We start from the raw sequence: 27874 nt of genomic DNA, 5'->3' as shown, positions 1-27874 counted from the left end.
TTTACGAATCTAGATGCACGATTTGAGAAGTTAGGAAACTAGGTGAAACTACTACTACATAAAATGTTTGTAGAGGCGGGTGAAATAATATTTTTAGGGACGGACGCCTAACCCGCCCATGCTTTTCGCAGCTAAAAATAGCTATTTGCAAGTGCGGGTACATTATCCGCCGCTAAAAATGTATTTCCGGAGACGGGTCACCCCATCACCTCACCCGCCCCTAGTAATCAATTAATTTTTTTAAAAAAAAATCGCCGCTGCTCGTCCACGTCGCCGCCACTGCGCGTCCAGGTCGTCGCTGCCGCGCGTCCACGGCACCGCAGCCACCGCGCATCCAGGGCGCGGCCACGCCGCTGTCGCCACCGTGGCCGCACATCCGCGCCGCCGCGCCACCGCGTCGCGGCCGCGCGTCGACGGCGCCACCGCTGCACGTCCACGGCGCCGCCCCCACTGCGCATCCACGGCGCCGCCGCCGCCGCGCGTCCAGGCGTCCAGGCCGCCGCCGCTGCTGCGCGTCCCGGCGAGCAGGCGTCCAGGCCGCCGCCGCTGCTGCGCGTCCACGCCGCCGCCGCCGATGCGCCGCTGCGGAGGCCGGATCTGGACCTGGAGAGGCCGGCGCTCGGCGCGGGGCCGCCATGCCCACCGCCATGCCCAGAGTGAGCTCCGCCGCCGCCATGCCCGCCGTGAGCTCTGCCGTCGCCTAGATCCACGGCTACCCACTGCTCTGGCCGCCGCGCAAGCCGCTTCCGGTGGCCGTCGTGCAGGCTCCGCCCGCCGGCCAGCCTCTGCGACAGCGCCCGCCGGCCAGCGCCGTGTGCCAGCAGCTGAGCAGGGGATGCACCGCCGCCGCACGCCGTCGCCGCACCCCCGCGCCGCGGGCTGCTGCCGCACCTGCCGCGCGCCGCAGTACGTCGCAGGAGGCCTCCGTGCTGTAGACGTCCCCGTCCTGCATCCACCAGGCCGCAAGAACGTGCTCATTCCTGCTGCAGGAAGAGAAAAAGAAGACAAGGCCCCTGTTTTTCCCACCCCATAAATCTCGTAAACGCAAAAAAAAAATCATCACATCGAATGTTTTGACACATGTATGGAGTACTAAATGAAGTCTATTTACAAAAAATTTTGCATAGATGGGCTGTAAATCGCGAGACGAATCTAATGAGCCTACTTAATCCATGATTTGCAACAGTGATGCTACAGTAATCATCCGCTAATTATTAATTAATCATGAATTAATTAGCATCATTATATTCGTCTCGCGATTTACAACACATCTGTGCAAAAAGTTTTGTAAATAAATTTCATTTAGTACTTCAAATTAGTAAGATTCCAATGAAAAAAAATTGCGCTGGAACTAACAGGACCAAGGTAAAAAATAGGAGAGAAAGTGAGAGTGGTTCACGGGAAAGGAGAGAGGTGCCGACACCTGCTGATATTTTTTAAGTCGCGCCCTCCTGTTCAATCATTTCAGGGGCGGGTGATGGGGCGACCCGCCTCTAAAAATAGTATTTATCGAGGCGGGTCACCTCATCATTTGGCCATAAAATAACTCATTTGTAGGAACGGGTGATGGGGGTGATCCGCTCCTAAAATTATATCCGACTTTTTTGTAGAGGCGGATTACATTTAGATCCGTCCTTAAAAAAATCGAGGTGTTGCTACAAATCGTTTTTTAGTGAACTTGGAGATAAGTTTGGGGAGCTAAGTGCAATTTCCTCTTATTAAAATTTAGTAACCATTGTATACTTAGAAAACTAGAGTGTGCATCCAACTATTTCGTGAGAGTTTGTGCACACTAAATCAACACTTATTTCGTAAGAGTTGTTGCATCAACATCTCGAGAAATAACCATTTTCTTGACGGTCCATAAATCCTTCATGAAAATAGCTTTTCATGAGTGTTATATAACACCTTCACCAAATCTACACAGATTAAGTGAGAGTTTTTGCAACTCTTCACAAAAAAATAGTCATTTTCGTTGCGGTCCATTAATACCTTCACGAAAACACTAGCTTGTCCATTATATAAATACCTTCACGAAAATAGCATTTCGTGAGAGTTTTTGGACCACATCTACGAAAATAAAAAAATTCATGATATTTGTTTGTCACTCCCACCAAAATTGAGCTCCCTCATCACGAAATCTCCGTTTTGTGGTAGCGTCTAGCCCATCCTCCACATCCACCATTTTCTGCGCTGATTGGATTCGGTTCAAGCAAAGCTCTCCCCACTAAATCCAGCAGCCGGCCCGCATCCAACATATGGAGCACCGACTATGGACGATCTGCCCCACATCTCCATGCATCTTTCGGTGAAAACCACGTCGCCGTCACGCTACGAGAGCAGCAGCCTACAGCATCGGCAGATGGCGATTTCATTCCGTGCTCCGAGCGAGACGAAGCAGAAGCTCATTTCAGGTCTGGACAATAACAATGCTGCCAGCATCATTGCCAACTGCAGTAGCTGCCCTCCACGCATCACAGGCCGGTGAATAGGCGCCGCTCGAGACCGTCGAATATATAACGCCGGCCGTCCACCACGCCACCTACAAATCGCCCCAATCTCTGCGCGATAACAGCTTGGACTACGCTAAAGCTTCGTGCAGCAGCCGAGGTTTCTTCACCAGGTCCTCCCAAGAAGGCAAGAACTGCTAGGCGTCTACGCTCCTAACCGGCATATATACTCGGGTAAAGGCACTCCGATCCATCTCTCCTAGCTTTACTGTTTTTACTTCCGCCGTTGCATCCTTAGAAGAAAAGGAGAAGTTGCTCAAATCGCCAGACAGACGTAATAGGAACCACTCTTTAAGCTTGATCTTCTGTTGCGGGTACCATGTTAGTTTCTTCATCACTGCCATGGCTATATATGGAGTTTGTTTGAGTTTGCTGGGTTGCCGGATTGGATTAGCTGGCAGGTTAGATATTTGGTTAAGTTGTTAATTAGGAGCTTTGATATTTTCTATATATAGAGGCCGGATTCATAATCTTTTTTTCTAAAATATATATGTTGCCTTCGGGAAAATAAAGGATTATAAGCAGACATAAACGCTAAAGTCATGAATCTCCCTACTATCGAGTTCATCGATCCAATAATCTAGCTATAATAGTTTCACACCTCTCTACTTTTGAAAGACCGGATCGGATGCTCTAGCCTAAGATGAGGAAGAGGTGAATTAGGCAATTAAAATCTAGACATATGGCTCTAACTTATTTGCACAATATTAAACTAAAACATGCTATCTATATGTGCAACTAAGGTTGTTCTAATGTAAAACCCCTATCCCAAAAGAGTTTAGCAACATATAGCCTTTCCTATCAAGAAACTATTCTATGAAAGTAAAGGCACAAGAATTGCTAGTATGAAATACGGAAACGTAAAGAGCGGGATAGGAGAAAGCAAACTCTTGACGCGGGTGTTTATCCCGTGGTTCGGTTAGCCACAAAGGCACACCTACATCTACGTTGCTGAAGCACTCACTAAGAGTATTGCTTCTCGGTAATCAAGTCTCTTCTGCGGACTCAACCACGGTCACCTTGATCCCGATTTCCACTAAGAAGCTTCTCCACAAAAGATGGGGGTTTTCACGTCCTCCGCACAAGATCGTCTACGCCACTCCACACTAAGTCGGATGGTCGTTGACGTTGCCAGCGAGCCACAAAGCTCCAAGGGGCCGGCGCTCCAAGATATCTTCTTTGGTTCACAAGAGAACCACAGCACAAAGGCACAAAGTCTTGCTTGTTCACTCTCTAAAGAGCTAACCTAACACTAACACTCTCAAATGTGTGCTAAGGACTAAAGATATGATCAATAAGCACTTGGATGGCTTGGAGATATTCTTGGGTGTGTTTGAGGCTTGTAGCAACTCCAGTAATCTTCAAATTACCGAGGGAACCCATATATATAGGCCTCCAAGACCATAGAGCCGTTGGGCCTTTTCTGCGCAGGGCAGCGGATAGACCGGTGAGGGGGCACCGGTGTATCCGGTCACTCACGGCTTCTGCACTAGCCGTTGGCCTCTGACAGCTGACGTGACTGTCACCGGTTAGACTAGTGTATTGCACCGGTGGCCATCGGTTCAACCGGTCCTGAAGCTTTGCGTCCTGGCCACTTGACATGCTCTCTGATCAATAGCATGGTGCATGCACCGGTGCATCAACTTGGCACCACCGGTTCAACTGGTACAACTTGGGCTTCTACATTTGGCTCCCTTCAGCTCAGACCAAATGCACCGGTGGTACGGCACCGGTGTATCCGAAGCCAATCGGTTAGACCGGTGCTTAGTCACCGGTCCAACCGGTGCTACTGATTTCTGCAGAATTCGTCCATATTTTCATTTCTTTGAGTTCTTTCTTCGTGTTTTGCTTTGTTTGGCCTTTTTGCTTCATCTCTGGGATCTATAATTATTCACTTGACAAACTCATTAGTCCCATTGATTGTGTTGTTACTCAATCACCAAAATTAGAAAACAATGGCCTAATTGGGGCATGTTTCTTGCAATAGGATCACCGGGGAAATCTATTTTTGTGTCGCAGAAGGAATCCCCGCTCGCCTTTCACCTTCCTCACTAGCTTGCAGCCGCAGTTCGGGGTGAGGGTTGCCGAGTCCGGTGGCCACTGGCAACCTTAGAAGAGATGGGGTGAGGTAGGGAATCTCGACGGCGGATCGGAGGTGGGTCACTGGGTTGCAAGGTGGCGTGGCAGGGTAGTGGGGACGCCGCTAGCGGTCAGTGGATAACTGGTGGGCCCAAGTTGAGGTGGGAAAGTTCGATCTCACCGGGTTAGGGTGGGGTGGGTGGTGGAGGTGGTCTAGAGACGGCGACGCCGCCGGGATGGTGGGGCGGCGGTGCTGGATTACCTGCAGGTTGATTTTTTTACATTAGTGTGTGTGTCAAAGATAATCATATATCTATGAAATTAGTGGTTTAATTTGCTTGATGACTTAGAAAGGCTTGGCATTGGAAGTGATAGTAAACGATTAGCAAAGTGTGTCGAATTTCCGATCCAAAGGTGTCAAAGAAAGGTCACAGGAAGGAACCTGGTGCTTTCCATGCCTTACACCGCGAAGCGTGAACCGTGATCGTCATCTCAGTGCGTCTACTACACAGTTTACCCAGGTGCTGTCCACTGCAGATTATGCAACACCTCGGTGAATCGTGAACAATCTGGTAACAATGAATCAGAAATTTTCTTGTGCTGTCCACTGCTGCCATACACTATACTGCAGATTATGCACACCTGGGTGAGGGCGGAGGCTATTCATCGCGCGCGGGTGGGATGCAGGCCGTCGCAGAATGGAGCCGCCACTCCTATTCATATTCCTCGTTCAGGGCAACGGCGGCTGGAGTTTGGGGTGGAGGCGTTTGCCGGTATCCAGTAGCCACCGGCGACCTTTAGAAGAGGGAGTAGAGGGTAGGGAAACCCATCGGTGGAGACGGATTGCGTGGTTGGCGTGGCGAGGCGTGATGTGCTGGCCACCGGCGATAACCAGTGGCCCGTATTCAGTACGGGAGAGCTCAAGTGCTCGACCTTGCCGGGTTAGCGTGCATGGGGTTGGGTGGTGGAAGCGGCGATGTCGCCAGACGATGGCCGGAGGACAGGGGGCCCTATTGCAAAGGCTAAGGCAGCATGTATAAACTTTGCATCGATCGGGACGTCTGCTTTGTGCTTTGATAATTTAATAGTCGTGTTTTCAGATTGACAGCATTTATCTATCTCTGGGGACTCTGGGCTATCATTCATATCATTTCTATGCCTGCTAATTCTCGCTTTCAGGTGAGTCGTCATTTCCTTTTATGGTACATGCAGGAGGATGTGTGAGCTAAGTTTGAGCAAGATGGCGCATCCCCCAGCTGGAAATCATGTAGGGTCCGACATGAGTGATGTTAGAGGTACTTTTAGTAACACGCTGCTGTATTTCTAACATCAGGTATTTTTAGAGGAAACGAAAAAGGATTTTCTGAAGGATGCCTTTGTTGACACCTCACTTGTTGCAGTCCAAACTTCTCAGAAGTGAGAACTACTCAGGCTGTCGTGCTCAATCTGAATAAGCTGCCTGTCCGCATTCATGTGAATGACAGCTAGTGCTGTTACCAGACACCTGCATTTGCCTTGCCCTTCAGCCGATGCTTATTCATGTAGCAACAATTAATAACAGTATACAAACAAGCAATATCTGTATATCCGTAGGTTGTACTCCATTCTACATCATACTTCGTTTTCACTTCATCCTAGTCAAACTTTCCTAATTTTGACTAAGTTTATAGAAAACGTTCAATACCTACAACATCAAATTAATTGTTTCATTGGATCCATCATCAAATATGTTTTGATATTGTATTTATTCAGTCAGATCGGTTAAAATGGTAGGAAGGGAAGTCACATTTTTTTTCTTTCGAAAATGACTAAACGAGTTTGCATGTTTTTAGTATACAAAAGACACAACTTGTTTTCTTTTGAAAGTAACAAATAAGCTTGTTTCTGCAATACCCACATTTCTAAGCTGCTCACATTTTTTTTCTTTTGAAAATGACTAGACGAGCTTGCATGTTCTTAGTATACAAGAGACACAACTTGTTTTCTTTTGAAAGTAACTAATAAGCTTGCTTCTGCAATAACCCCACATTTGTAAGCTGCTCGTATAACACATCAGAGCTTAACTACGATATGGAAGACAGTATTGATACTTTTTCCATGTGTAAGACGAGATCATTCTTACAGGAGTACAAATACCAACCTTTTATGAGCCAGGAAGAAATGGGATCTCAGCCAGTGATGTGGGAAGAGTTAGATGGAGATTTTGAGTAGCTAGATACGAGATTATACCTGCTGCATAACCTGCAAGGGCAAAACCGCTCACCTGCCAACACAAAAAAGAACATGAAAAAGATGAATAATTGGTTACTAGAATATGGTGCGAGCCAGTGGGCAAACTAACTCAACTAAGAATGTTTCATCTCTAGCAATAAGCATATGAACGATCACGGACATTGTAAGTAACCTTTAGGCAGTAATAGTATATTCATTTAGCTACACTTTAATACATTTATACAAATAAGTGGACTGCAGTAATAAACTAATTAAGGTAGTCATGTTTGCTCAACACTACGCTCCTTAAAAGGTCTAATAGAAGACAGAGACTGCATTCAACAGTTTATCAGGGAAACATAGGAAAATGCACTTCAACGCAGAAAAAAAAGGTTCTGCAGTATATTGGTACTTTCATTAACTCATTAGGCTGTTACCTAGCTCCTCATCATATTTGAACAAACCAGAAGATTACCTTGCGAAAATACCAGAAGAAATCCACCTTTTCGATTCCCATAAAAGCAACTCCTGCTGCAGAGCCAATGATAAGCATTGACCCTCCAGTACCAGCACAGAATGCAATAAGCTGCCAGAAGTCCGAATCTTGAGGATATGAAGTCAGGTCATACATTCCCATCGTTGCAGCAACAAGTGGAACATTGTCTATAACTGCTGATGCCACACCAATTGCACTAGCAATAAGATCACCATTTGGAATATTGGCATCAAGATAATTCGCTAACTGCCTCAAGATCCCTGCAGATTCCAGACTAGTGCCAAAAGAGAGAAAAACTATTAGCAAATGAAGAAAACCTGATTAGTAATGGACTAGACTGCAAATAACAGGACAGCCACTTTTTCATTACACTAACACCATAAACTCAAACAGTTCATAAATGTAAAGGTACATTACATTTAGTTAATTACCATACCACAAACAGAACTTTGGCCTAAATGACATTTAAGGTGGCAAATCATTGCACAAATAAATAATGAGTCTTATCTTTAAGATATGCTCCAACTAATCTTACCATCTCTATGCCAGCTCATAGTTGCTGATTGAGGTCTTTTTCCCCCTCTCTCCCTCAATCCTCCTCTTGCACAGCCCCCCTCCCAACCGACCACCCTTGTGGCCACCGCCTCTGCCCGGCCGGTCGGCCGCCAGCGGCGGCGGCCTGTGGCTGCACCGAAGTCGGCCAGCCGCCCTACTCATCCCCTCTCCCCCTCGGCCTTCCTCTCTCCCTCAGCCCCATTACCTAGGTCGCCCCTCCTCCTCCGTCTTGGTCGTTGGCGGCCGCTGGTGGCCAGATCTGTTCGCTCCATCGCCGGATCTGTGCCTCCCTTGGCCGGATTTGGTGTGGCGCGGCGTTCCTCCGCCCGGCCAGCTTGGGGTTGCTCTCTCCTTCGCCGGCGGTGCCGGCGCGGCTTCCCCACCCCCTCCCACGTGTGCTCGCGCGACAAGGCTGACCACCGTGGGTCCTGGGCCTCGTGCGGCGCACGGCGTGTCATGGGTGGCCCGCTCGCTGCTGCTTTGTTGCTAGAGCTGACGCGGCCACCTCCTCTCCCGGCGCTTGCGCATGCGGCAGCGTTGTCTAGCCGCGAGACTAGCCGGCATGGGCCCTGGGCCTCGTGCGGCGCGTGGGTCGTGAGTGGCCCGCCGCCACCCCTCGGTCGTGGCTCTGGTGGCCCTTGGTGCGGCAGCCGTGGCGTCTGGCTTGGTGGGGGCCTCCTCCTGGTGTTTGCGCCCCTCTCTGTTCCTTGGTGTCGCGTCCTTGAGGGGAGGAAGGGGGTTCAGGCGAAAGCCATGCCCGCTTGTAGGTCAAAGATGGCGATGCCCTCAGGCTCCGCCTACCTTGATGAAGGCGTCATCTGTTCCCTCCTTCTTCCCTCCTCTGCGATGAGCATTCCAGGCGTCGCGGTGGCTGCCACTGTCACCTGACCCTCCGATCCTACCTTCGATTCATCTTTCCCGCCATCACCTTTGGTTGCTTAGGTCGCTTTAGTCAGGTGGATGCTTTACCGCCTTGCTGATTGAAGTTCGTTTAGGTGGATGCTTTGCACCTCTACTTTGTTCGGATGGATGTTTTCCCATCGGGGTTATAACCAGTCGTGCCTTCTGGTGGATGCTTAGCCACCCCGCTCGGTTCGAGCGGATGCTTTGCCGCTGGGGATCTTGGTGCTGCGACGGAGGCTTTGCAACCATAGTGATGTTGCGTTTCTTTTTGCAGGTTCGGTTGTAATGGTGGTGTCGGTTCCTTTGGTTTGTGGGTTGAGCGCGTTATCCTCCCCGTGTTGCTTGCTGCTATCTGTGTTGTCATTGTGTTTCCTCGTTTGTGTGTGCGTTTTCTTTAGTGTTTCTCTATTTTTAGTCCTTTTTGCTCTTGTGTTGGTCAAGCACTGTTTGGCTGCATCAAGATTATGTCTGTAACTGCTTTCTTCTTAATGAAAAAGCTTATAGTTGCTAGAATTTTACAGTAAACATGGCCCGATAGCATACAGCCCTGTACTTTATTTTTATATTTTGATTTTTGAGAGTATACTGTTAGAAGATTGTGTTCCTTATGATTGTGCTTGGCTTGGCCCACGGGACATATGCGCCTGGCCGCACCAGCCTCCTTGGCTATGCTGCGCCGACCAAGGGATAGGATTAGATAGCTATCAAGTCTATTAGGCAAGGTATTCCCTTGATTTGCGCTGTTTCCATAAGCCTAGGGTACCTTGCCTATATATATGTACATACCTTGTGTGCTATCAACACATTGTCAATTCCCGGCCTCTATCTCTCTTTCATATACTTTGAATATTAACAATTATGTATGCCAAATGTATACAATTCTTAATGGTGTATGCATTTCTGAAATAATTTAGTAAGAGGGGGTGAAGGATTTACCTGCCAACTGATAAAAGGATACCTAAGAAGAATAAAATTCCTTGTGTATCAATCCGTGACAGGGCCTGTGGAACTTTTAGTTGCTGCCTTTCAGAGTCTCCAAAATGTATTGCATCCGTCAGGATCCAGAGAATCCCAAGACCAAGCAGCATACCCATGAAAGGTGGCAGACCAGTGAGAGCTTTAAAGACTGGGACAGACACTAAAGCACCAAGTCCTACAGCCAATACGAGTTGTCCCCGAGGAGCCATCTGCTCTGATGACATCACGCTGGAAGATTTCTGAGATGTTCCATTTGCTTCACTATTTGCAATGTATACAAAATGTTAAATCAGGTACATTAAAACTGTTCCATTTCATATGGAGCACATAAATTGTCACAAGTTAACAACCTGGTGAGGGACATCAGAGCCAGTGGGACTGCCAATGAAACAGCTGAGGGAATAAACAAGCCCTGCCAGATCATAAGCCAAATAGCAGCTTTCACAATCAAATGAAGCAGTGTTTTGCTGAAGTGGTATGCAGAAAAATAAACAACATAACAGAACGACAACAATGGGCCAAGCTCTATCCTACAAAGCAAGTAAATAATGGAAATGGAAATCAATATAAAGCAACTGGTTTCCCTACAAATATAAGATACCAAAAATTATCTCAAAGAATATTGGCCTTTTGTATGAGCAACCACATGATCCGTTAACTAACATTTATACAATGCTAACTTTCAATGCCATTTTAAAACTTGGGTCACCAGATCCACCGGGGATGTTCATAACAGATATGTGAAATGAATATGTAATTCAAGTGTGCAGCTGGGCCTTCCATAAAGCTATAGAAGTCCACAATATGGTCTAGAATCTATAGGAGTATAGGAAAATGTCTTTTTTTCAGAACAATCAATCAATAACTCAGATTATCAATTAAATGGATGTTATTTGTCCAGCATGCAATGAACTTCTTAATTCCTCTAATGAATTAATCCGATAAAATCTGCTGGACACATTAAACCAAACAATGACAATGCCTCATTTTCTTTCTTTTACTATGTACATTTTGTTTATCATGAATAATGGAAAGAAGGATTCCAGGCTTGTGCAAGCAGCCTTAAAAACTTGAATAAACATAATCCATCAAAATTTTAACATAGCTATTTAGCATTTCATCATTCAAGGCAATAGAGTGGAGACCTAACAGTTTCCAGCAAACAAAGCTTGGCAATCTAAATTTCATGTCATAGATATAGTAGCTGGTTTGCTTTGTTGTGGCCATTCTGTAATTTCTGCAATATTACTTTCCAGTTTTGTGATGGCAGATCTTTCAACTATATTGATCTAATCCAGTCACCTAATTTTTTGCGCAATGGAAGAGTAATATATACTGTGAGGAATTTCAAACAGTGTGTTGGGAAAAAAATATAGACACTTGGCAGAATACGAAATACATCATTTTCTGGAGAGAGAGAGAGAGAGAGAGGCAGAGATAAAAATTTTTTGTTATCCTTTAGTAACATCTTCTGCAGACAAATTTAGATGTTCTCCACTTCTCCTAAGCAAGTTAAAAGGGCGTACCCAGTGCCGTAGGCTTCTCCTAAGCAAGTTGCTAATATTTCATACACGCTGCTCTGCTGTGTGTTGGAGAAAAATATTTATGACTTCCGCACATAAAAAGACAGGCGTTACTGATTTTTGAAATTTTAGATTGATTGCAGAATGATTATTAAAATCTTGACAAATACTGATCATTAACAACTAAAGAAAAACAATATAGCATGAAACATCAATGAAACCTTAAAGCATATTAGAGAGTAGAGAGCACCAAATGTAAGGAAATTTATTTGTGTAGGCATATTGCAGTACATAACAACAATGGTGAAAAGCTGACCTGCATTATTTTTAATGTTGTAATCTGACCATGAATCCACAACATAGTGGTTGTCACATCACCAATTGGTGTCCATGCACCGCCAGCATTCGCTGCTATTACAACAACACCACCTAACAATCTGTCCCAATAAGAAAATGTTTTACTCATTCAAGAAACTCAATAACATTCCTACAAACTTAAATGTTGTGCACACCTTTTTTTTCTCGAATATGTGTGGGGTCTGTGTATCTTTGTATTAAGAGAAAAGGAGGTTACAGTCAACCCATTACAGTAGCAACCGTATCACCTCTGCAATTGAGGCTTCAGCAGGCTGCATTGAGTTGTGTTGATCTCTATTGCCATGCTCTAACATTAAAAGAAAAAACTAACACCAACAACCCATTTGGTGAACGTATGGAAACTACAATGAGTTGGGCTCAAACCCAACACACACAAAAAAGGAGGGGAAACCCCTTAATTATCACCAAATATAGGTGACAAATAAGAATTGTTCATCCCCTTTTTCTGCAACAAGACATGATCCCTAACAATCTTAGCCCGTTATTTAAGTAAATGTAAATGTTATAGCCCGCTATTTAAAACGTTGCCAAATAGAGCAACCATAAAACGGACATATGTATAGTGGTGCAAGGATATGGTCATCATGAGCCAAAATAATGACATAATAGTTAGAAGAAAATTACTGTGTGCAGATATAACAGGAGTTGAAAAATCGTACTTTCTATATTCTGATGGAGGTACTAATTTCCGAAGCAATGACACCATCACAATAGTGGACGTCAAGTTGTCAAGGATCGCACTCAGGAAGAAAGTTACTATACCAATCTGAAAAGGTAAATAATTCATCCTTGAAAATATAGCAACATATTAAACAGTTGCACAATTAAGAAACAAATCAATAGTTCAAGGTAGTTGGTGGGGGTGTCATGCACATACTTTAGATGGCCACGACCATGTTTACAAATTCTGCAACCTTTCGTGTTGCCCGGTGGCTGCACCATAATGGTATGGATACAGGAATTTAGTCTAATCTAATCTCACAAACCCACCCTGGGCCTGGTGTACCCGCCCAAGGGAGGTTCACTGCTGACATTTCCGCCAGATGGGTACTAATGAGCTGGAGATGAAAGGGACAGCTAATTCTTTATTTTGTATTTTACATAAGGATACGTGCCTGCATAATCCATGCTTAATTGTCTAGTCCAAATTTGAAAGCAAGTATGGCTCGGGATAATTGATTGATTAGGGTGCAAAGAACATGTACAAGATATATAGGCAATGATGTAATAGGGTTGCGGAAACAATACCAATCAACGAAGACCCTTGCCTAATCTAGATACTTGACCTAGAAGCTATCCCGGGAGGGGGGCCGGCGCACGGCCAACAGGCCCGAGCGGCCAACAGCCCTACGGCCCAATGGGTTGGCTAACCAGCCTACCATATCATGTAACAAAAATAAACTGCACAAACAATGACCAGAGTATGTCGTAAGGGAAAAATTGTGGAAAAAAGTGTATTGGGATGGACGTAGTGCAAAGTATTTGGGGAAGAAAGATTTGATCACCAAGAATAGTGAAAGAGATGCAGTGTAAAATTCAAATTCATCTGCCCTGTACCGCACCAAATATTGCACAACATGCATTGCATCTCTTCAATTTGGTCAGTCTAGAGTCTACATAGCTCAAGTGCACTCATTACAGCCACAATTTCTTCTTTTGACCTTGTGGAACAGGCAAATGGGAACACAGGAAGCTATAGGAACCAAACTAGCATTCTTCGCTAACATAGACTATGCACTATATGGAGAAAAAAAATAGCAGAAGTCTAAGAAAGCCTTTGTCCCAAGCAAGTTAGCCAACCAACGCAAAGGCAGGGTGAGCAGGAATTCTATAGAAAATTGTAAAAATGTAGTATTTCTCAACTGCTAAGATGTCACCAGAGTTGGTGTTGGAAAGAATAATGGCTTGTATTCCTCCAAACCCTAAAAGGGTGGGATATATAGATCCTATACATGGGCCTCTAGATGAGCCTCTATACATGGGCTCACATATACACCAACACCCCCCGCAGTCTGAACTACCAGCACAGCGGTGTTCAAGACTGGACAACAAGAAAGCCAACCCCCCCACCCCGTAGTCTGAACAACCGGCGCAGCGGTGTTCAAGACTGGACTAGAAGAGAGTACAAAGGGCAAATACCCTTCGCAGCCACAACTAGCCACCTGCTACGTTGAGACTGGAGCGAAACTCCTAGAAGGTCGAGAAGGGTAGTCCCTTGGTGAAGATGTCGGCAAACTGGGAGGTAGTCGGGACATGGAGTACCCGAACATCGCCGATGGCGACCCTGTCGCGCACGAAGTGTAGGTCGATCTCCACATGCTTCGTCTGCTGATGCTGGACGGGGTTGGCGGAGAGATACACGGCGCTAACGTTGTCGCAGTAGACGAGAGTGCCCTTGGCGAGTGGGCTGTGGAGCTCCGCCAAGAGCTGTCGTAGCCAGGACGCCTCCGCCACGTCGTTAGCGATAGCCCGGTACTCCGCCTCGGCACTGGAGCGGGAGACAACCGGCTGCCGCTTGGACGACCAGGAGACCAGGTTGCCGCCCAGGAAGACGACGTAGCCGGAAGTGGAGCGACGAGTGTCCGGGCAGGCAGCCCAGTCAGCGTCGGTGTAGACCACCAGCTCAGCAGAGGACGAGCGGTGAAGTACCAGGCCGAGGTCCACAGTGCCACGGACGTAGCGGAGGACTCTTCAGCGCAGCAAGGTGTGACTCCGGGGATCATGCATATGGAGACAGACCTGCTGAACAGCGTAGGTGAGGTCCAGCTTGGTGAAGGTGAGGTAATGCAAAGCACCGGCCAGACTCCGGTAGGCAGTAGGATCAGCCACCGGATCACCCAGATCAGCAGACAGCTTCGCCTGAGTGTCGACAGAAGTGGAGTAGGACTTGCAATCAGTCATCCCAGCCCGCTTCAGAATATCAAGTGTGTACTGCCGCTGATGAAGGAGAAAACCAGACAGACGAGGCTCAACAGTGACGCCCAAGAAGTGGTGGAGCCGACTCAGATCCTTCATAGCAAACTCCTGCTGCAGAGAGGAGATGACACTCTAAAACAACTGCTGACTGGAGGCTATGAGCACAATGTCATCGACATAGAGCAGCAGATATGCAGTCTCATCCCCATGGCGGTAGATGAAGAGAGACGTGTCAGACTTGGCCTCGGTGAACCCCAATGTCAGCAAGAACATGTTGAACCGAGAGTACCAAGCCCGAGGAGCCAGCTTCAGACCATAGAGAGACTTGTTGAGCCGGCAGACCATATCCGGACGACTCGAATCCACAAATCCCACTGGCTGAGAGCAGTAGACTGTCTCTGACAGAGTGCCGTGAAAAACACATTCTTCACGTCCAGCTGGTGCACAGGCCAAGAGCGCGAGAGCGCAAGCGAGAGGACCGTGCGCACCGTAGCGGGATTCACCACTGGACTGAAGGTCTCATCATAGTCCACATCAGGCCGCTGGGTGAAACCCCAGAGGACCCAGCGAGTCTTGTAGCGCTCCAATGTGCCGTCGGCCCGACGCTTGTGCGTCCAGATCCACTTGCCAGTCACCACATTGCAACCAGACGGACGCGGCACGAGGTCCCACGTTTGATTGGCAAAAAGAGCCGCGTACTCCCTCTTCCATCGCGCGACGCCAGTGAGGATCCGCCAAGGCATCGCGGATAGAGGAGGGTACCGGAGAGACCCGCGGCTCCCCCTCGGTGGCGGAGAAAGTCGCGGCCTGAGACACCACCCGCCGAGTCATCATGGGATGGATATGTCGAGGATCCCGATGGACGACTAGCGGGTGGTACACCGCCGGCTCGACTCGAGAGCGAACCGGCGGAGGCGGAGGCGGCGGCGGCGGCGACGGCTCCGGTGTAGGCGTCGCAGGAGCCTCCAGAGCCGGAGGCGGCGCCGGTGTCGGCGCCGGTACACCCGCACCGGCTGAGCGTACCGCGCAGGTGCAGGAGGGGGCACCGGGGCCGCGCGTGGCACAGCAGGAGACCCCGAGGTCGCGCATGGCACGACAGGAGGTCCTGGGGCCGCGCGTGGCACGACCGCGGGCACCGGTGCCGCGCTCGGCGCAGCAGGGGTCACCGGAAGTGGTGCCGGTGCACCGGGAGAACCTGCAGGGAAAGGACAAACAGGTAACGGTGGCTGAACCACCGGGTCAGTCGGAAACAGCGACTCCAGCTCGGAGTCAGGAGAAGGTGTGGAGGAGGTGGAGTAGGAAAAATCCGACTCGTCAAACACGACGTGTCAGGAGATCAGGATACGGCGAGAGGTGAGGTCAAAGAATCGGTACCCCTTGTGGTCAGGGGAGTACCCAAGGAACACACAACGAGTCGAGCGGGGCGCCAACTTGTGAGAAGCGGTGGCGGAGGTGTTAGGGTAACACGCACACCCGAAGACCCGAAGGTGGTCGTAGCGAGGAGGGGTACTGAAAAGAGCGTGGTGTGGAGTGGGAGCCGGAGAAGCAGTGGACGGAAGACGGTTAAGCAAGTAGGTGGCGGTGTGGAGGCCCTCAGCCCAGAAGCGCGCAGGCAGAGAAGCCTGGATCAGAAGGGTGCGCACGAAGTCGTTCGTCGTGCGAATCATCCGTTCAGCCTTGCCGTTCTGAGGAGAGGTATACGGACAAGACATACGCAGCTGAACACCCCGAGAGAGGAAGAAGGAACGGGAGGTGGAGTTATCGAACTCCCGCCCGTTGTCACACTGGACGGCCTTAATGGTGAGGCCGAACTGAGTGGACACCCAGGCAAAGAAGTGAAGGAGGGTGGGGAAGGTCTCAGATTTGGCGCGCAAAGGAAAAGTCCAAGAGTAGTGAGAAAAATCATCAATCACCACCAGATAATATTGATAACCCGACATGCTGAGTACAGGAGATGTCCACAGATCACAGTAAACAAGATCAAATGCACGCGCAGCATGCGAAGAAGAAGAAGAAAAAGGAAGTCTGACATGACGACCTAACTGGCACGCATGACAAAGGTGCTCAGTAGAAGTCCGAGTACATGAAACATCGGTACTACAACCTAGCTGAGCCAAAACATCGCGGCCGGCGTGACCAAGCGGCGGTGCCAGGTGGTGGAAGACGGCGTCACGGCAAAGGCAGCAGACGAAGGAGTCGAAGGCGGGGCAGCGGAAATAGGAAGACGAAGGGTGTAAAGGGGCCCCGAGCTGTCACATCGGAGGAGCGGACGCCGGGAAGCTGAATCCTTCACAGTAAGACCAGAAGAGTCAAATTTAATGGAACAAGAATTGTCAGCAGTAAACTGGCAAATGGAAACAAGGTTGTGAACCATCTGAGGAGCAACAAGGACGTTAGGAAGACGAAAAGAGCCAGGAGCAGAACCCACGGTGATGACAGGGAGACAAGACCCATCACCAACCATGATAGAATAAGGACAAGAGGGGTGTGGGGGTCGGACAGAAGAGAGGATACCGGCATCTGGAGTGGTGTGGAAGGAGGCACCCGAGTCGGCGATCCACTCGGTGCTGACCGGCGGCGTCAGTCCCATGGTGCTGAAGGACTGCGCCAGAACGGCCTGGGCCCACCCCCCAGGCCAGGTCGGCTGCTGGCTGGGCTGAGCGGGCGGGGTCCAGGACGGCACGAAGAGGGGAGCAGCGCCGGTGAACATGGCCGCCGGCTGGAGCTGAGGGCGAGCCCCCCTCCCCCACCGGACTCTGGAACGGCCACATCGAGATGCGCCCTGACCATGGGTTGCTGAAGGATGGCCAGGGCGTACCTCCAGGGGCAGGAGCAGGAGCGGGAGCCGGGGCTGGAGTCGGCGCGCCCCGACAGCCCCCACCAGTATCCCCAGGAGCATGGCCACCAGTACCACCACTACCCCGTCCCCCCGCCGACGACGTCCACGCCCCCCTCCACCTCCAGTCTGCCCGGCGGGAGCAGCACCAAGGAGTGAGGTGGCAGGAGCGGCGGAGGAAGCCGGTGGAGTAGCAACGAGCGCGGTGTGGGGGTGGACGAGGACGATCCGGGCGCGAGACCCCTGGTGATCTCCTCAAGGGTGAGGTCGTCCCAGACCTGCAGGAAGGAGGGGAAGGGATGCTGGCGAGTGATCCATGTCTTCAGGTGGTCATAGGTGCTGCTCAGGCCGCGCACGACATTGAGCACCAAGACCCGATCAGACACCGGACACCCGAGATCGTGAAGAGCATCAGCCATGCCCTTCATTCGCCGGTAGAACTCACCAACGGAGAGGTCCCCCTGCTCGAAGGTGCGGAAGCTGGCGTCGAGCTGGAGAGCGCGGAACTCGGCGTTGCCGAGGAACTGCCCCTCGAGCGCCAACAAGCCTGTCGCGCGGTGCCGCCGTGGGTCCTGACGAGGTCCTGAAGATTTAGGGAGATGGTCCCAAAGATCCAGGACATGGCGACGCTGTCGAGGCGCAGCCAGACCACATCCCGCGCCTCGATCGGCGTGTCGAGGAGGACGTGGTCGTCGAGGGCGTAGCGGCGGAGGGCGAGGAGGACCTGGTCCCGCCAGCGTCTGTAGAGGGACGTGGGGTCGAGGAGGACGGTGACTAGGGCCCTGATGTTCTGGACGCCGGCGGCCTGAAGGTGGCGCTGGGTGACCATGAAGTTGGTCGGGTCGTGCCAGGGTCTGAAACCAGAGGGCAGGGCCTGGTGGGAAGAGGAGGCAGCGTGCTCGACGAAGGGGACGGCAGGCCGCGGAGGAAGATGTAGTGCTCCGCCTCAGCGACCCGACGAGCGAGAGCGTCGGCCGTGGCGCGCTCGCGCTCCAAAGCGAGGGCGGCCACGCGGACCCGCTCTGCTGCCCACTTGGCGGCCACGCGGACCCGACTTGGCGGCAAGGAGGGCCGCGGCGAGAGCGGCGTCGGCCTGCTGCCCACGGAGCGCCGCGGGATCGGGCGTGGCGTCGACGGCAGGCTGCTTGCCGGCAGCGACGGCGGCGTAGCGGGCGGCGGCGTCTGGGTGCGGTGGGCAGCAGCAGCAGCCTTGGCGGCGGAGGCCCCCGCGCCCCCCGAGCCCGCAGCCTCGAGCTGCAGGGGCCCGGCGGCGGCGCCCGCGACCCTCGCGGCCGCGACGGCGCCCGCAGCGGCAAGCAGGGCTGGCAGCGAGCCGAGAGGGGCCGGATCGGGCCCCGGCGGCGGCGGATCGGGCCCCCCGCGCCTCCTGCGCCCGCGGGCAGGGGTGCCAGCGCGACAAGGGCGGCGGCGGCCGGGACGGCAGCGCCCCCTGCGGCGCTCCCCGCACCTGCCGCGCCCGCGCGCGCGCCGGCGGCGGCGGCGGCGGCTGCAGGGGCAGAGGACGGGGCGGCGGCCCAGGCGGCGCTCGAAACGGTGGCCCACGCAGCGCGCGGAGAAGAGGAAGGGAGGGGAGGGAAGGAGGAGAGGGGAAGGGGGAGGAGGAGGCCGGCGGCACCGGCGGCCGGCCGGCCATGGGCCGGCGGCGGTGGCTGCTGCGGGCGGCTGGGGTGGGAGGGAGAGAAAAGAGAAAACCCTAGGCTAATGATACCATGTTGGAGAAAATAATGGCTTGTATTTCTCCAAACCCTAGAATGGTGGGATATATAGATCCTATACATGGGCCTCTAGATGGGCCTCTATACATGGGCTCACATATACACTAACAGTTGGAATTTAATAACAGCTTAAATTTGTGCCGAGACCTTTAGAAATTGCTGCATAATTGAGCAGGTTTAGTTGATGGATTTGTTTACTTGGCAAAAGGACAACAAAGCAGGATCGAGAGCAATAAGAGGGTGAAGTGAACAAAGTATTTGACACTCGACATATTTCATTACAGCTTTAGCATAAACTACACTTGCAACTGAACTTTTCCAAGTGAAGAAGGCCAAAACAAGCAATGAAAGTAAACCTAACTCGATGCAAAATTCAGATCTAATTAACATGTTTGCAGGGTTAACTAACAGCGGCAGAAATCAAGATATGTTAGGAAGCAATAAAACTACTAACCAAAAGGAGAAACTCAAAGTCTATCCTCAAACTCAGGGTAGGCTAGAGAGAAACCCAACAAGAATAAATAAGCTCTGGTTCTTTTGACCTTTCTATATCTGATGTAATCACTGTAGTAGGTACTTCTCTCTTTTAAAATGGAAATGGGGTAAAGGCCCGATCAGAAAAAAAAACAATAGCAGTTTAAGTATAAGAAAACTATAATTCAACATTGGGTATAAGACATCCCCCCATGTATACAAAGAAGTCACAAAGAGAAACACAAAGAGTAGAAAAAGAATGGGTGGAAGCACCTTTCATGTTAGGTCAAATCTTGTGTGTTTGTGTGTTGAAAAGTATGGTTTGTATCTGGACTGAACAACTAAACAGAAGGTTATCAACACTGGTCATTAGAAGCTGGTCGAAACTAAACATCTTTAAATACAAAATGATCTTTCTGGGCCTCTACTAAAATAATTTCTATCTGGACTGGATAGTTAGTTAAATGAAGATTCTTAGTCTCAAAGAACATTCTAGTATTTATGTGTAGCAATCCTATTAGTACACCACCAGCAAAACAGTGTCTTTTGTTGACTCTTTGGTTTTATACAAAGTGCGTGCACAGTACAATGGATAAAGTATATGTTAAGAAACCTCACCACCCACAGAAGAGTTTTAGGGCTTCGAGTAGATATATTATCAGTCACCAACTTGAAACCTTGATGAGCATCAACAATTTCCACAATGGTCATTGCACCAAGCAAGAAAAATACTATTTCACTGACTTCAGCAGTTGTGTGACTCAACTCTTCAACAGCTACGTCAACCGAGGGAGCCTACATCCAGCAGAAAAATAGGCAAGAATAAAGGCCAATTGGAGAATATTGTATACATCTCTTTCCAAAAAAAAGAATATCATATACAAATGCTTGAACGGATAGTTTCAACAGAAAAAATAATCCCTCCATGTGTTAAAATGTTGGCACTTTAAATAGGCACTCACAAAGAAAGTTACACCATATTATTCATCTGTAGTTCTGTATAGGGACAACCCAATTAAAAATTTCATCACAAACATGCAAAGATGCAGATAGATTTTATTCTAAAACTAGACTGAGTTTCCAGGATTAAATAAAGCAAAATTTGTTCTTTCCATAAGACATGATAGCATCTAGTTTTACTTTCTTCCGTTCCGGGCCCACATGACAATGAGAGAACTCAGTGCCCAAAAACAACCATCCTTGGTTCAGTGACAGAAACAAGGCTGCAAGTTTATTATTGTGAATCATTTAAGAACCCATCAACTCCGCCTATGCTGACTGGAAGACTTTCTCCTGAGTCGTCTCAGCATAGCCGGTCCCAAGCCCGGGTAAAGGAGGAGAGTTGCGTTAGATTTTGGCAAACCAGCATAAAAAATAGCAACTCTAATGGATTTGAAACACACAAGAAACTCGTTGGGGCGTAACCCTCTTAGCGACGCGCTACATCGGAACCCGGGTGTGGTAATAAATGGGCAAGGGCCGGGTCGCCATCCTCCAAGGGCGCGTCGTATCGTGACCTGGGTACGATGATAAGTGAGCAAGGGTCGGATCATCACCTGAATGGCGCGCTACATCTACGCCCGGGTGTAGTGAAAAATGAGCAAGGGTCTTCGCACTTCCCTCGACGGGTGCGAAGGGTAAGGAAGCTAGCCGAGCCAACTAGGATTCGTATAAGTAGCTGGAACATAGGGTCCCTAACGGGTAAGTTGCGAGAGCTAGTTGATGCAGCAATTAGGAGGCGTGTAAATATTCTATGCGTTCAGGAGACTAAATGGAAGGGTCAGAAGGCGAAGGAGGTTGAGGATACTGGCTTCAAGCTTTGGTACACGGGAGCAACTCCGGATAGGAATGGTGTAGGTATCTTGATTGATAGGAGCCTTAAGGATGGAGTTGTAGAGGTTAGAAGGCAAGGCGACCGGATTATCCTAATCCGGTTGGTAGTTGGAGATTCGGTTTTGAATGTGATCAGTGCCTATGCCCCTCAGGTAGGTCTTAGTGAGAGCACCAAGATGCAGTTCTGGAAGATCTAGATAGCATGGTTAGTACCGTGCCTACCAGCGAGAAACTCTTCATAGGAGATCTCAACGGTCATGTGGGTGCGACTAATGTAGGGTTCGAACGAGTGCACGGAGGTTTTGGGTATGGTAGCAGGAGTCAAGAGGGAGAGGATGTGTTAAACTTCGCGTTAGCCTACGACTTGTTGTTGATAGCGAATACCGTGTTTAAGAAGAGGAAATCCCATCTTGTGACGTTTCGTAGTGGACAACACTCGAGCCAGATCGACTTTATCCTTGCTAGAAGGGAGGATAGACGTGATTGCTTAGATTGTAAGGTGATACCTGGAGAGTGTGTTGTCCCTCAACACAAGCTTGTGGTGGCGGACTTTCGTCTTCGGGTACGTGTCCACCGGGACAAACGTGCCAAGATTGCGAGAACAAAGTGATAGAAGCTTAGAGGGGAAGCGGCACAAGCGTTTAAGGAAATGATGCTAGGTGAGGGGCCTTGGGAAGAAGGAAAAGACGCAGATGACATATGGCTAAAGATGGCAACATGTGTGTTCAGAAGGTGGTCTCAGAGGTGTTTGGCATGAATAGGGGAGGCAAACAGGAGGGGAAAGACACTTGATGGTGAAATGACGAGGTGCAAAGGGCTATTAAGGAGAAAAAGGAGTGTTTCAAGCGCCTCCACCTTGACACGAGTGCTGCCAACATCGAGGGCTATAAATTAGCGAAGAGGGTTGCAAAGCGAGCTGCGAGTGTAGCAAAGGGTAAGGCGTATGATGACCTGTATCAGCGGCTAGGAATGAAAGAAGAGGAGAAGGACATTTATAGGATGGCTAGGATCCGCGAGCGGAAGACAAGGGACATCAACCAAATCAAATACATTAAGGATGGGACAGATCGACTGCTAGTGAAGGATGAGAAGATCGTGGATAGATGGAGAGAGTACATCGACAAATTGTTTAATGGGGAGAGTGAGGGCCCTACCCTTGAGTTAGATGACTCTTTTGACGATACCAACAGACGTTTTGTGAGGAGAATTCAGGAGGTAGATATCGGGGAGGGTTTGACGAGGATGAAGGGAGGTAAAGCGATGGACCCTGATGGTATCCCCATTGAGGTGTGGAGATGCCTAGGAGATAGAGCAATAGTATGGTTAACTAAGCTTTTTAATCTCATTTTTCGGTCAAACAAGATGGTGGAAGAATGGAGGAGAAGTATATTAGTACCTATCTTCAAAAACAAGGGCGATGTTCAAAGTTATACTAACTACTGTGGGATTAAATTGATGAGCCATACGATGAAGTTTTAGGAGAGGGTTATCGAGCATCGCCTAAGAAGAGTGACAAGTGTGACCCAAAACCAATTTGGGTTCATGCTTGAAAGGTCAACCATGGAGGCGATTTTCTTAATACGACAATTGATGGAGAGATATAGGGAGCAAAAGAAGGATTTGCACATGGTCTTCATTGACCTTGAGAAGGCATATGACAAAGTACCGAGAAATGTCATGTGGTGGGCCTTGGAGAAGCATAAAATCCCAACTAAGTACATTACCCTCATTAAGTATATGTACAAGGATGCGACGACGTTTGTCCGGACATGTGATGACAACACCATTGACTTTCCTATTAACATAGGCCTACACCAGGGGTCAGCATTGAGCCCTTATTTATTTGCTTTAGTGATGGATGAGGTCATAAGGGATATATAAGGTGAGATCCCTTGGTGTATGCTCTTTGCTGATGATGTGGTGCTAGTAGACGAGAGTAGGGCAGGGGTTAATAGGAAGTTAGAGCTGTGGAGACGCACGTTAGAGTCGAAAGGGTTCAGACTTAGTAGGACCAAGACCGAGTACATGATGTGCGATTTCAGCGCGACTAGGCATGAGGGGGGAGACGTTAGTCTAGATGGGTAAAGTGGTGGTCCAGAAGGATACTTTTCGGTATTTAGGATCGGTGCTACAAAAGGATGGCGACATTGATGAAGATGTTGGGCATAAAATTTCAGCTGGCTAGTTGAAATGGCGGCAAGCTTCTGGCATCCTTTTTGACAAGATGGTGCCACAAAAGCTAAAAGGCAAATTCTATAGGACAGCAATTCATCCGGCGATGTTATACGGTGCTGAATGTTGGCCTATAAAAAGGTGACATGTCCAGCAACTGAGTGTAGCAGAGATGCGAATGTTGCGGTGGTTTTGCGGGCACACAAGGAGGGATAGAGTTCCGGAACGAAGTTATTCGGGATAGGGTCGGGGTGGCACCAATTGAGGAGAAACTTACCCAGCATCGGCTGAGATGGTTTGGACATGTCCTAACGAAGGCCTCCTGAGGCGCCGGTGCGTAACGGGGTTCTTGAGCGGGTCGATAATGTAAAGAGGGGTAAAGGTAGACCTAAACTGACGTGTGATGAGTCGGTTAAAAGAGACCTTAAGGATTGGAATATCTCTAAAGAGATAGCTTTGGATAGGAGCGCTTGGAGACTAGCTATCAATGTGCCTGAACCTTGAACTTATTTCTTTCAGGGTTTCATCTCTAGCCTACCCCAACTTATTTGGCAAAAAAGGCTATGTTGTTGTTGTATTTAAGAACCCATCAGAACATCAACAAGCATTGCCCGTAACTTGCAACTAAGCACCTTATTCTAACTGTACCAACAATTAGGCTGCCATAACTGTCGAAAATATATTAAGTTTCTAATGCTCACGACTCTAGACTCTTCTTATTAACTAAATAAGCTAAAATAAAGAGAAAGATAGATTAGGGAGAGGAATAAAGCGGCCATGGCCTCCAATGTTCCATAAAATTGTTACAGATTTATTAACAATAATTAATTTTCGAGCATAGCTAATCACAGTGCCAATATGAGGTTTAATACCTAATAAGAGATCACAACCAGTCTGTAGTGTAATATTTTCTGTTGAAATATAAGTGAATTGCCCGCCTCTCCCCATTAGCTTAAGCTTTTGGGTTGAATTGGTCAGTGCATGCAACTCAATATGGTATCAAAGCCAGAGGTCTCGTGTTAGAATCCTGGTTAGAGCAATTAAATAAAATAATTGTTGCTTGCTCCTATTCCACGTTTGAAGCCTGAGGGAGCCTCCACGTGAGGTGGAGTGTTGGAATATAAGTGAATTGCCCACCTCTCCCCATTAGCTTAAGCTTTTGGGTTGAACTGGTCGGTGCATGCAACTCAATATTTTCAACTCTCAACGAGTGATAATCAAGATAAAACAACTGAGCTTTAAAACACATGATTGATAGCTTGATATTTGAGACAAATGCTGAAGTCTTGAAGTTGTTGTTTAAGAAGAAGTCTTGAAGATTGTTTCGCGAAGTAGCTTACCCCAATGCTTCTGACAACCCATAGGCAGACAGCCATCAATATTCCAACTCCACTTTTGTTAAATGCCAATGACTCTTCAAAAATGATACCTGCATAGCCAAGAGCAAAAACCAGCACCATTGCAATGTCCTGCAAAAAGAAATATTTTAATAATGCATGCAAGATAATAATTACTAACTCCGCCTGTGTTGACTGGAAGACTTTCTTGAGTCGTCTCAACATAGCGGGTCTCAAGCCCGGATAAAGGAGGAGGGTTGTGTTAGGTTTGGTGAACCAACGTTAAAAATCTACCACTCTAATGGATTTGAAACCCATAAGAAATTCGTTGGATCCTTGTTTCTTTTGGGTTTCATCTCTAGCCTACCCCAACTTGCTTGGGACAAAAGACTATGTTGTTGTTGTATGCAAAATAATAATAATTATTATTGTATGCATAACAAAAAAGGAAATGATAAAACTGCGTTCAATAATTACCACACAATAACAATAAAATAATGAGATTAAAATACACAGTTAAACAAATAAAAGAGGGAAATGCCTGAACAAGATGCAAGGACTTAACTGACCTGATTAGCAGCAACCCAGGAATGATTTATTGCAGCTGCCCCAGCCAATGCTGTTGCAAAGATAGTCAAAGCTTTCAAAACATCATCTTTTGGTTTGTAGTTAGCTTGAAAGTACTGTGAGCTAACGTCATCAACTGAGCATAAAGGGTCACAATTCCCTGTTGTGTCCAGAAGCTGAAATTTTAGTGAAACAAAAAGGCATTAATAACTGCATAAGACTGACTAGCAACTACCAACCCAGCATAACACACTTGCATGCAACACAAATACTGTGCCAAGAAGTCGTATGCAAGGATGTGTAGATCTCTATCAACAAGTAGTTTACTGATAAATGGGAATAAATTGTTAAGCAGAAGTTGTATATTCGTGCAATGGAAACTCTGTGTCACTAAAGTTAAATTAACAAATTACTTGTACGCACTGTCTACCACATGGTAGTTGCACTCGTTGATGAAAATAAGTCGTAAGATTGACAGATAAAAATTGTAGGACCTAAACAGCTGTGTTTTTCCTCCCAATGGTCTTGTTCTTCAAGTTTTATCCAAGCATGATGCGCGGGTGGAAAATGCAGATGAAATTCTCACTAGAACAAAGAAACTCCCCAACTCGCTAGTTGCAGAAAATTAATCATACATTTGATAATATAAACCAGCATAGTATAATCTTGAAGAGTGTGGAAACCAAAGCATGTCATATGCTTGTACATTCAACCAAATATCCCTTCATTATAATTTACAATTAAGACTACCATCAAGCAATGTGTTCTATGCTATTTTTCTGCAGTTCGACGGGATCTGGCTCATGGCCAGTAACTGGTTGTCTATTTTATAGAAACTCATTCATGAGAGTTTCACTGAGATGCTAGGAAACAGTTGCATCTCACTGTTGATGTAAGGCACATTCTCAAAACTTTTCATAATATTTATTTCGCTGCCATAAAAAATTACATTTTCAGATCACATTGAAATCTAAAGAATGAGCGTCAGCTATCACCACTGGTAAGAGCCTGTTTGTTTGAGCTTCTAGGCAGCTGCAAACTTCTAGCGCAGCTTCGATAAAGCCCAAAGCTCAAAAAACTTGAGTTTACATGGAAAGCTAGTTTTCCGAGGTTTTTTAGGTTTTTGAGCCCAAAAATTAAAAGCATGGTCTAAAAGTTATTATTGGCTTTTCAGGCAAAAAAAAACAGCGGCGGCTTTTCAAAAAAGGTGCAGCTCAACAAACAGGCCCTAAATGCCACAGGATTCGAACCACAAGTATCCGAGTATAAGATGGGAGACGCATAGTGCCCTTTATTTTACTGACACGCAGCAGCAAGCCAGCAAGCCAGCAAGCATAACAAATCCAGCGGGGTCGCTGTGTAGTAAGCAACTAGAACGAAGACGAGACCCAAACCCAAGAGGAGAAGAACTGAAGAAGCGGCCGTACCTCGTAGTCATCGATCTCCTCAGGGGGCACCGGCGGCGGCGGAGGAGGCGATGCGGACGGGGACGAGGCGCAGCGGAAGCGAAGGCCGCGGCGCCACCGCTGGGCGTGCGGGAACGGACCCACGGCAGCCGCTAGCGGGCAGTGGCGCCGCCGGAGGAGGGCGGCGGGGGCGGGGAGGGAAGGAGAGGCCGCCGCCCGGGCGGCGCCGAGCATGCAGCAGGAGAGCGACATTGCCTTACTTGGCTGCTGCTGAAGGAATTTGGGGGCCGCCTTCTGAGTTTTCTGACACGAATGGATGAGGAGCGAGTAGCGCCTAGTCATTCGGCTACTTGAACCTTTCAAAAAAAAATTCGGCTACTTGAGGTCTGTACACAAACTTGTGGCGCAATCTCAGCCTCCGATTGGAAGCAGATGGCCAGGATCCACATTAGTTCTTTCTCTGTTAAGCTGGGTGTTGACGCAAATCTCGGTCAACACACGAACGCACTAGATCGTGCGGCGCGAGAAAGAGCTCGATGCAGCTCTCTCTGCGTGGAGCGGTCAGACCGGTCTAAGGAACCGGTCAGACCGGTCGCCGGTGAGAATCGGCGACAGGTCCGACGAACGCGAACCCGGGAGGGACCCCGTCAGGGTAGACGCGCGTAGGGTTGTTCTAGGATCGGCAGGACACCTATAATGCCTTCAAACGTCACGGAGACGAGGGAAGAACAGCAGATGGTGTTGAAAAAACTAGGGTTTGGAGAAGAAGATAAAAAGTAAAGTTTGTATTGATTTTGTTCGATTGGATGCTCTAATCGGCCGTGACCCTTTATATTTATAGGGTGGGGTGGACTTATCCCGCAAGAAATCCTGTTTACAGATCTAAATCTATAAAAATCTCTAATTGTACTCGGACTCTACCTGGACCGGTCAGACCGGTCGGCCCCTGCCGGATAGGCCACAG

At 48.5% G+C, this 27874-nt stretch overlaps 1 protein-coding gene and 1 long non-coding RNA gene across 8 annotated transcripts; one reads left to right on the top strand and one right to left on the bottom strand.

Moving 5' to 3' along the window:
* On the bottom strand, positions 1–27257 carry LOC120660093 (sodium/proton antiporter 1-like). Of its 5 annotated transcripts, none has more exons than XM_039938441.1 (11): positions 26932–27236; positions 25507–25680; positions 24941–25069; positions 20214–20390; positions 12293–12399; positions 11572–11692; positions 10083–10144; positions 9691–9993; positions 7276–7570; positions 6730–6852; positions 1–983 (listed from the first exon to the last, which is right to left on the bottom strand). In XM_039938441.1, the coding sequence occupies exons 1-10, from the start codon at positions 27160–27162 to the stop codon at positions 6733–6735; spliced, it is 1719 nt and encodes a 572-aa protein (XP_039794375.1). In that variant the 5' UTR covers positions 27163–27236; the 3' UTR covers positions 1–983; positions 6730–6732. The 5 variants fall into 5 exon arrangements, with proteins under 5 accessions (XP_039794375.1, XP_039794373.1, XP_039794374.1 ...); XM_039938439.1 differs by lacking the exon at positions 1–983 and adding an exon at positions 5660–6093 and having other exon boundaries at positions 26932–27237; XM_039938440.1 differs by lacking the exon at positions 1–983 and adding an exon at positions 5660–6273.
* Positions 2076–6221, top strand: LOC120660095. 3 transcript variants are annotated; one of them, XR_005669345.1, is made up of 2 exons: positions 2076–2684; positions 4498–5957. It is a non-coding gene; the product is annotated as an uncharacterized LOC120660095 (long non-coding RNA). The 3 variants fall into 3 exon arrangements; XR_005669347.1 differs by having other exon boundaries at positions 2116–2684; positions 5769–6061; XR_005669346.1 differs by having other exon boundaries at positions 2159–2684; positions 5802–6221.
* Positions 27258–27874: the final 617 nt, after the last annotated feature.

The sequence above is a fragment of the Panicum virgatum genome, chromosome 2N (assembly GCF_016808335.1).
Source record: "Panicum virgatum strain AP13 chromosome 2N, P.virgatum_v5, whole genome shotgun sequence".
Taxonomy (NCBI): Eukaryota; Viridiplantae; Streptophyta; class Magnoliopsida; order Poales; family Poaceae; genus Panicum; species Panicum virgatum.
Note: the sequence above shows the minus strand (reverse complement) of the source record. Positions and strands in the feature narration are given on the sequence as shown.

Excerpts from the sequence above, each read along its gene's own strand:
- LOC120660093 (XM_039938438.1), bottom strand. The coding sequence starts at position 27,252 with ATGACTAGGCGCTACTCGCTCCTCATCCATTCGTGTCAGAAAACTCAG. Across the intron at positions 20,391-24,940 it reads GGGTTGTCAGAAGCATTGGG|GCTCCCTCGGTTGACGTAGC; the intron begins GTAAGCTACTTC and ends TGCTGGATGTAG. Across the intron at positions 6,853-7,275 it reads TCTTCTGGTATTTTCGCAAG|GTGAGCGGTTTTGCCCTTGC; the intron begins GTAATCTTCTGG and ends TTGTGTTGGCAG.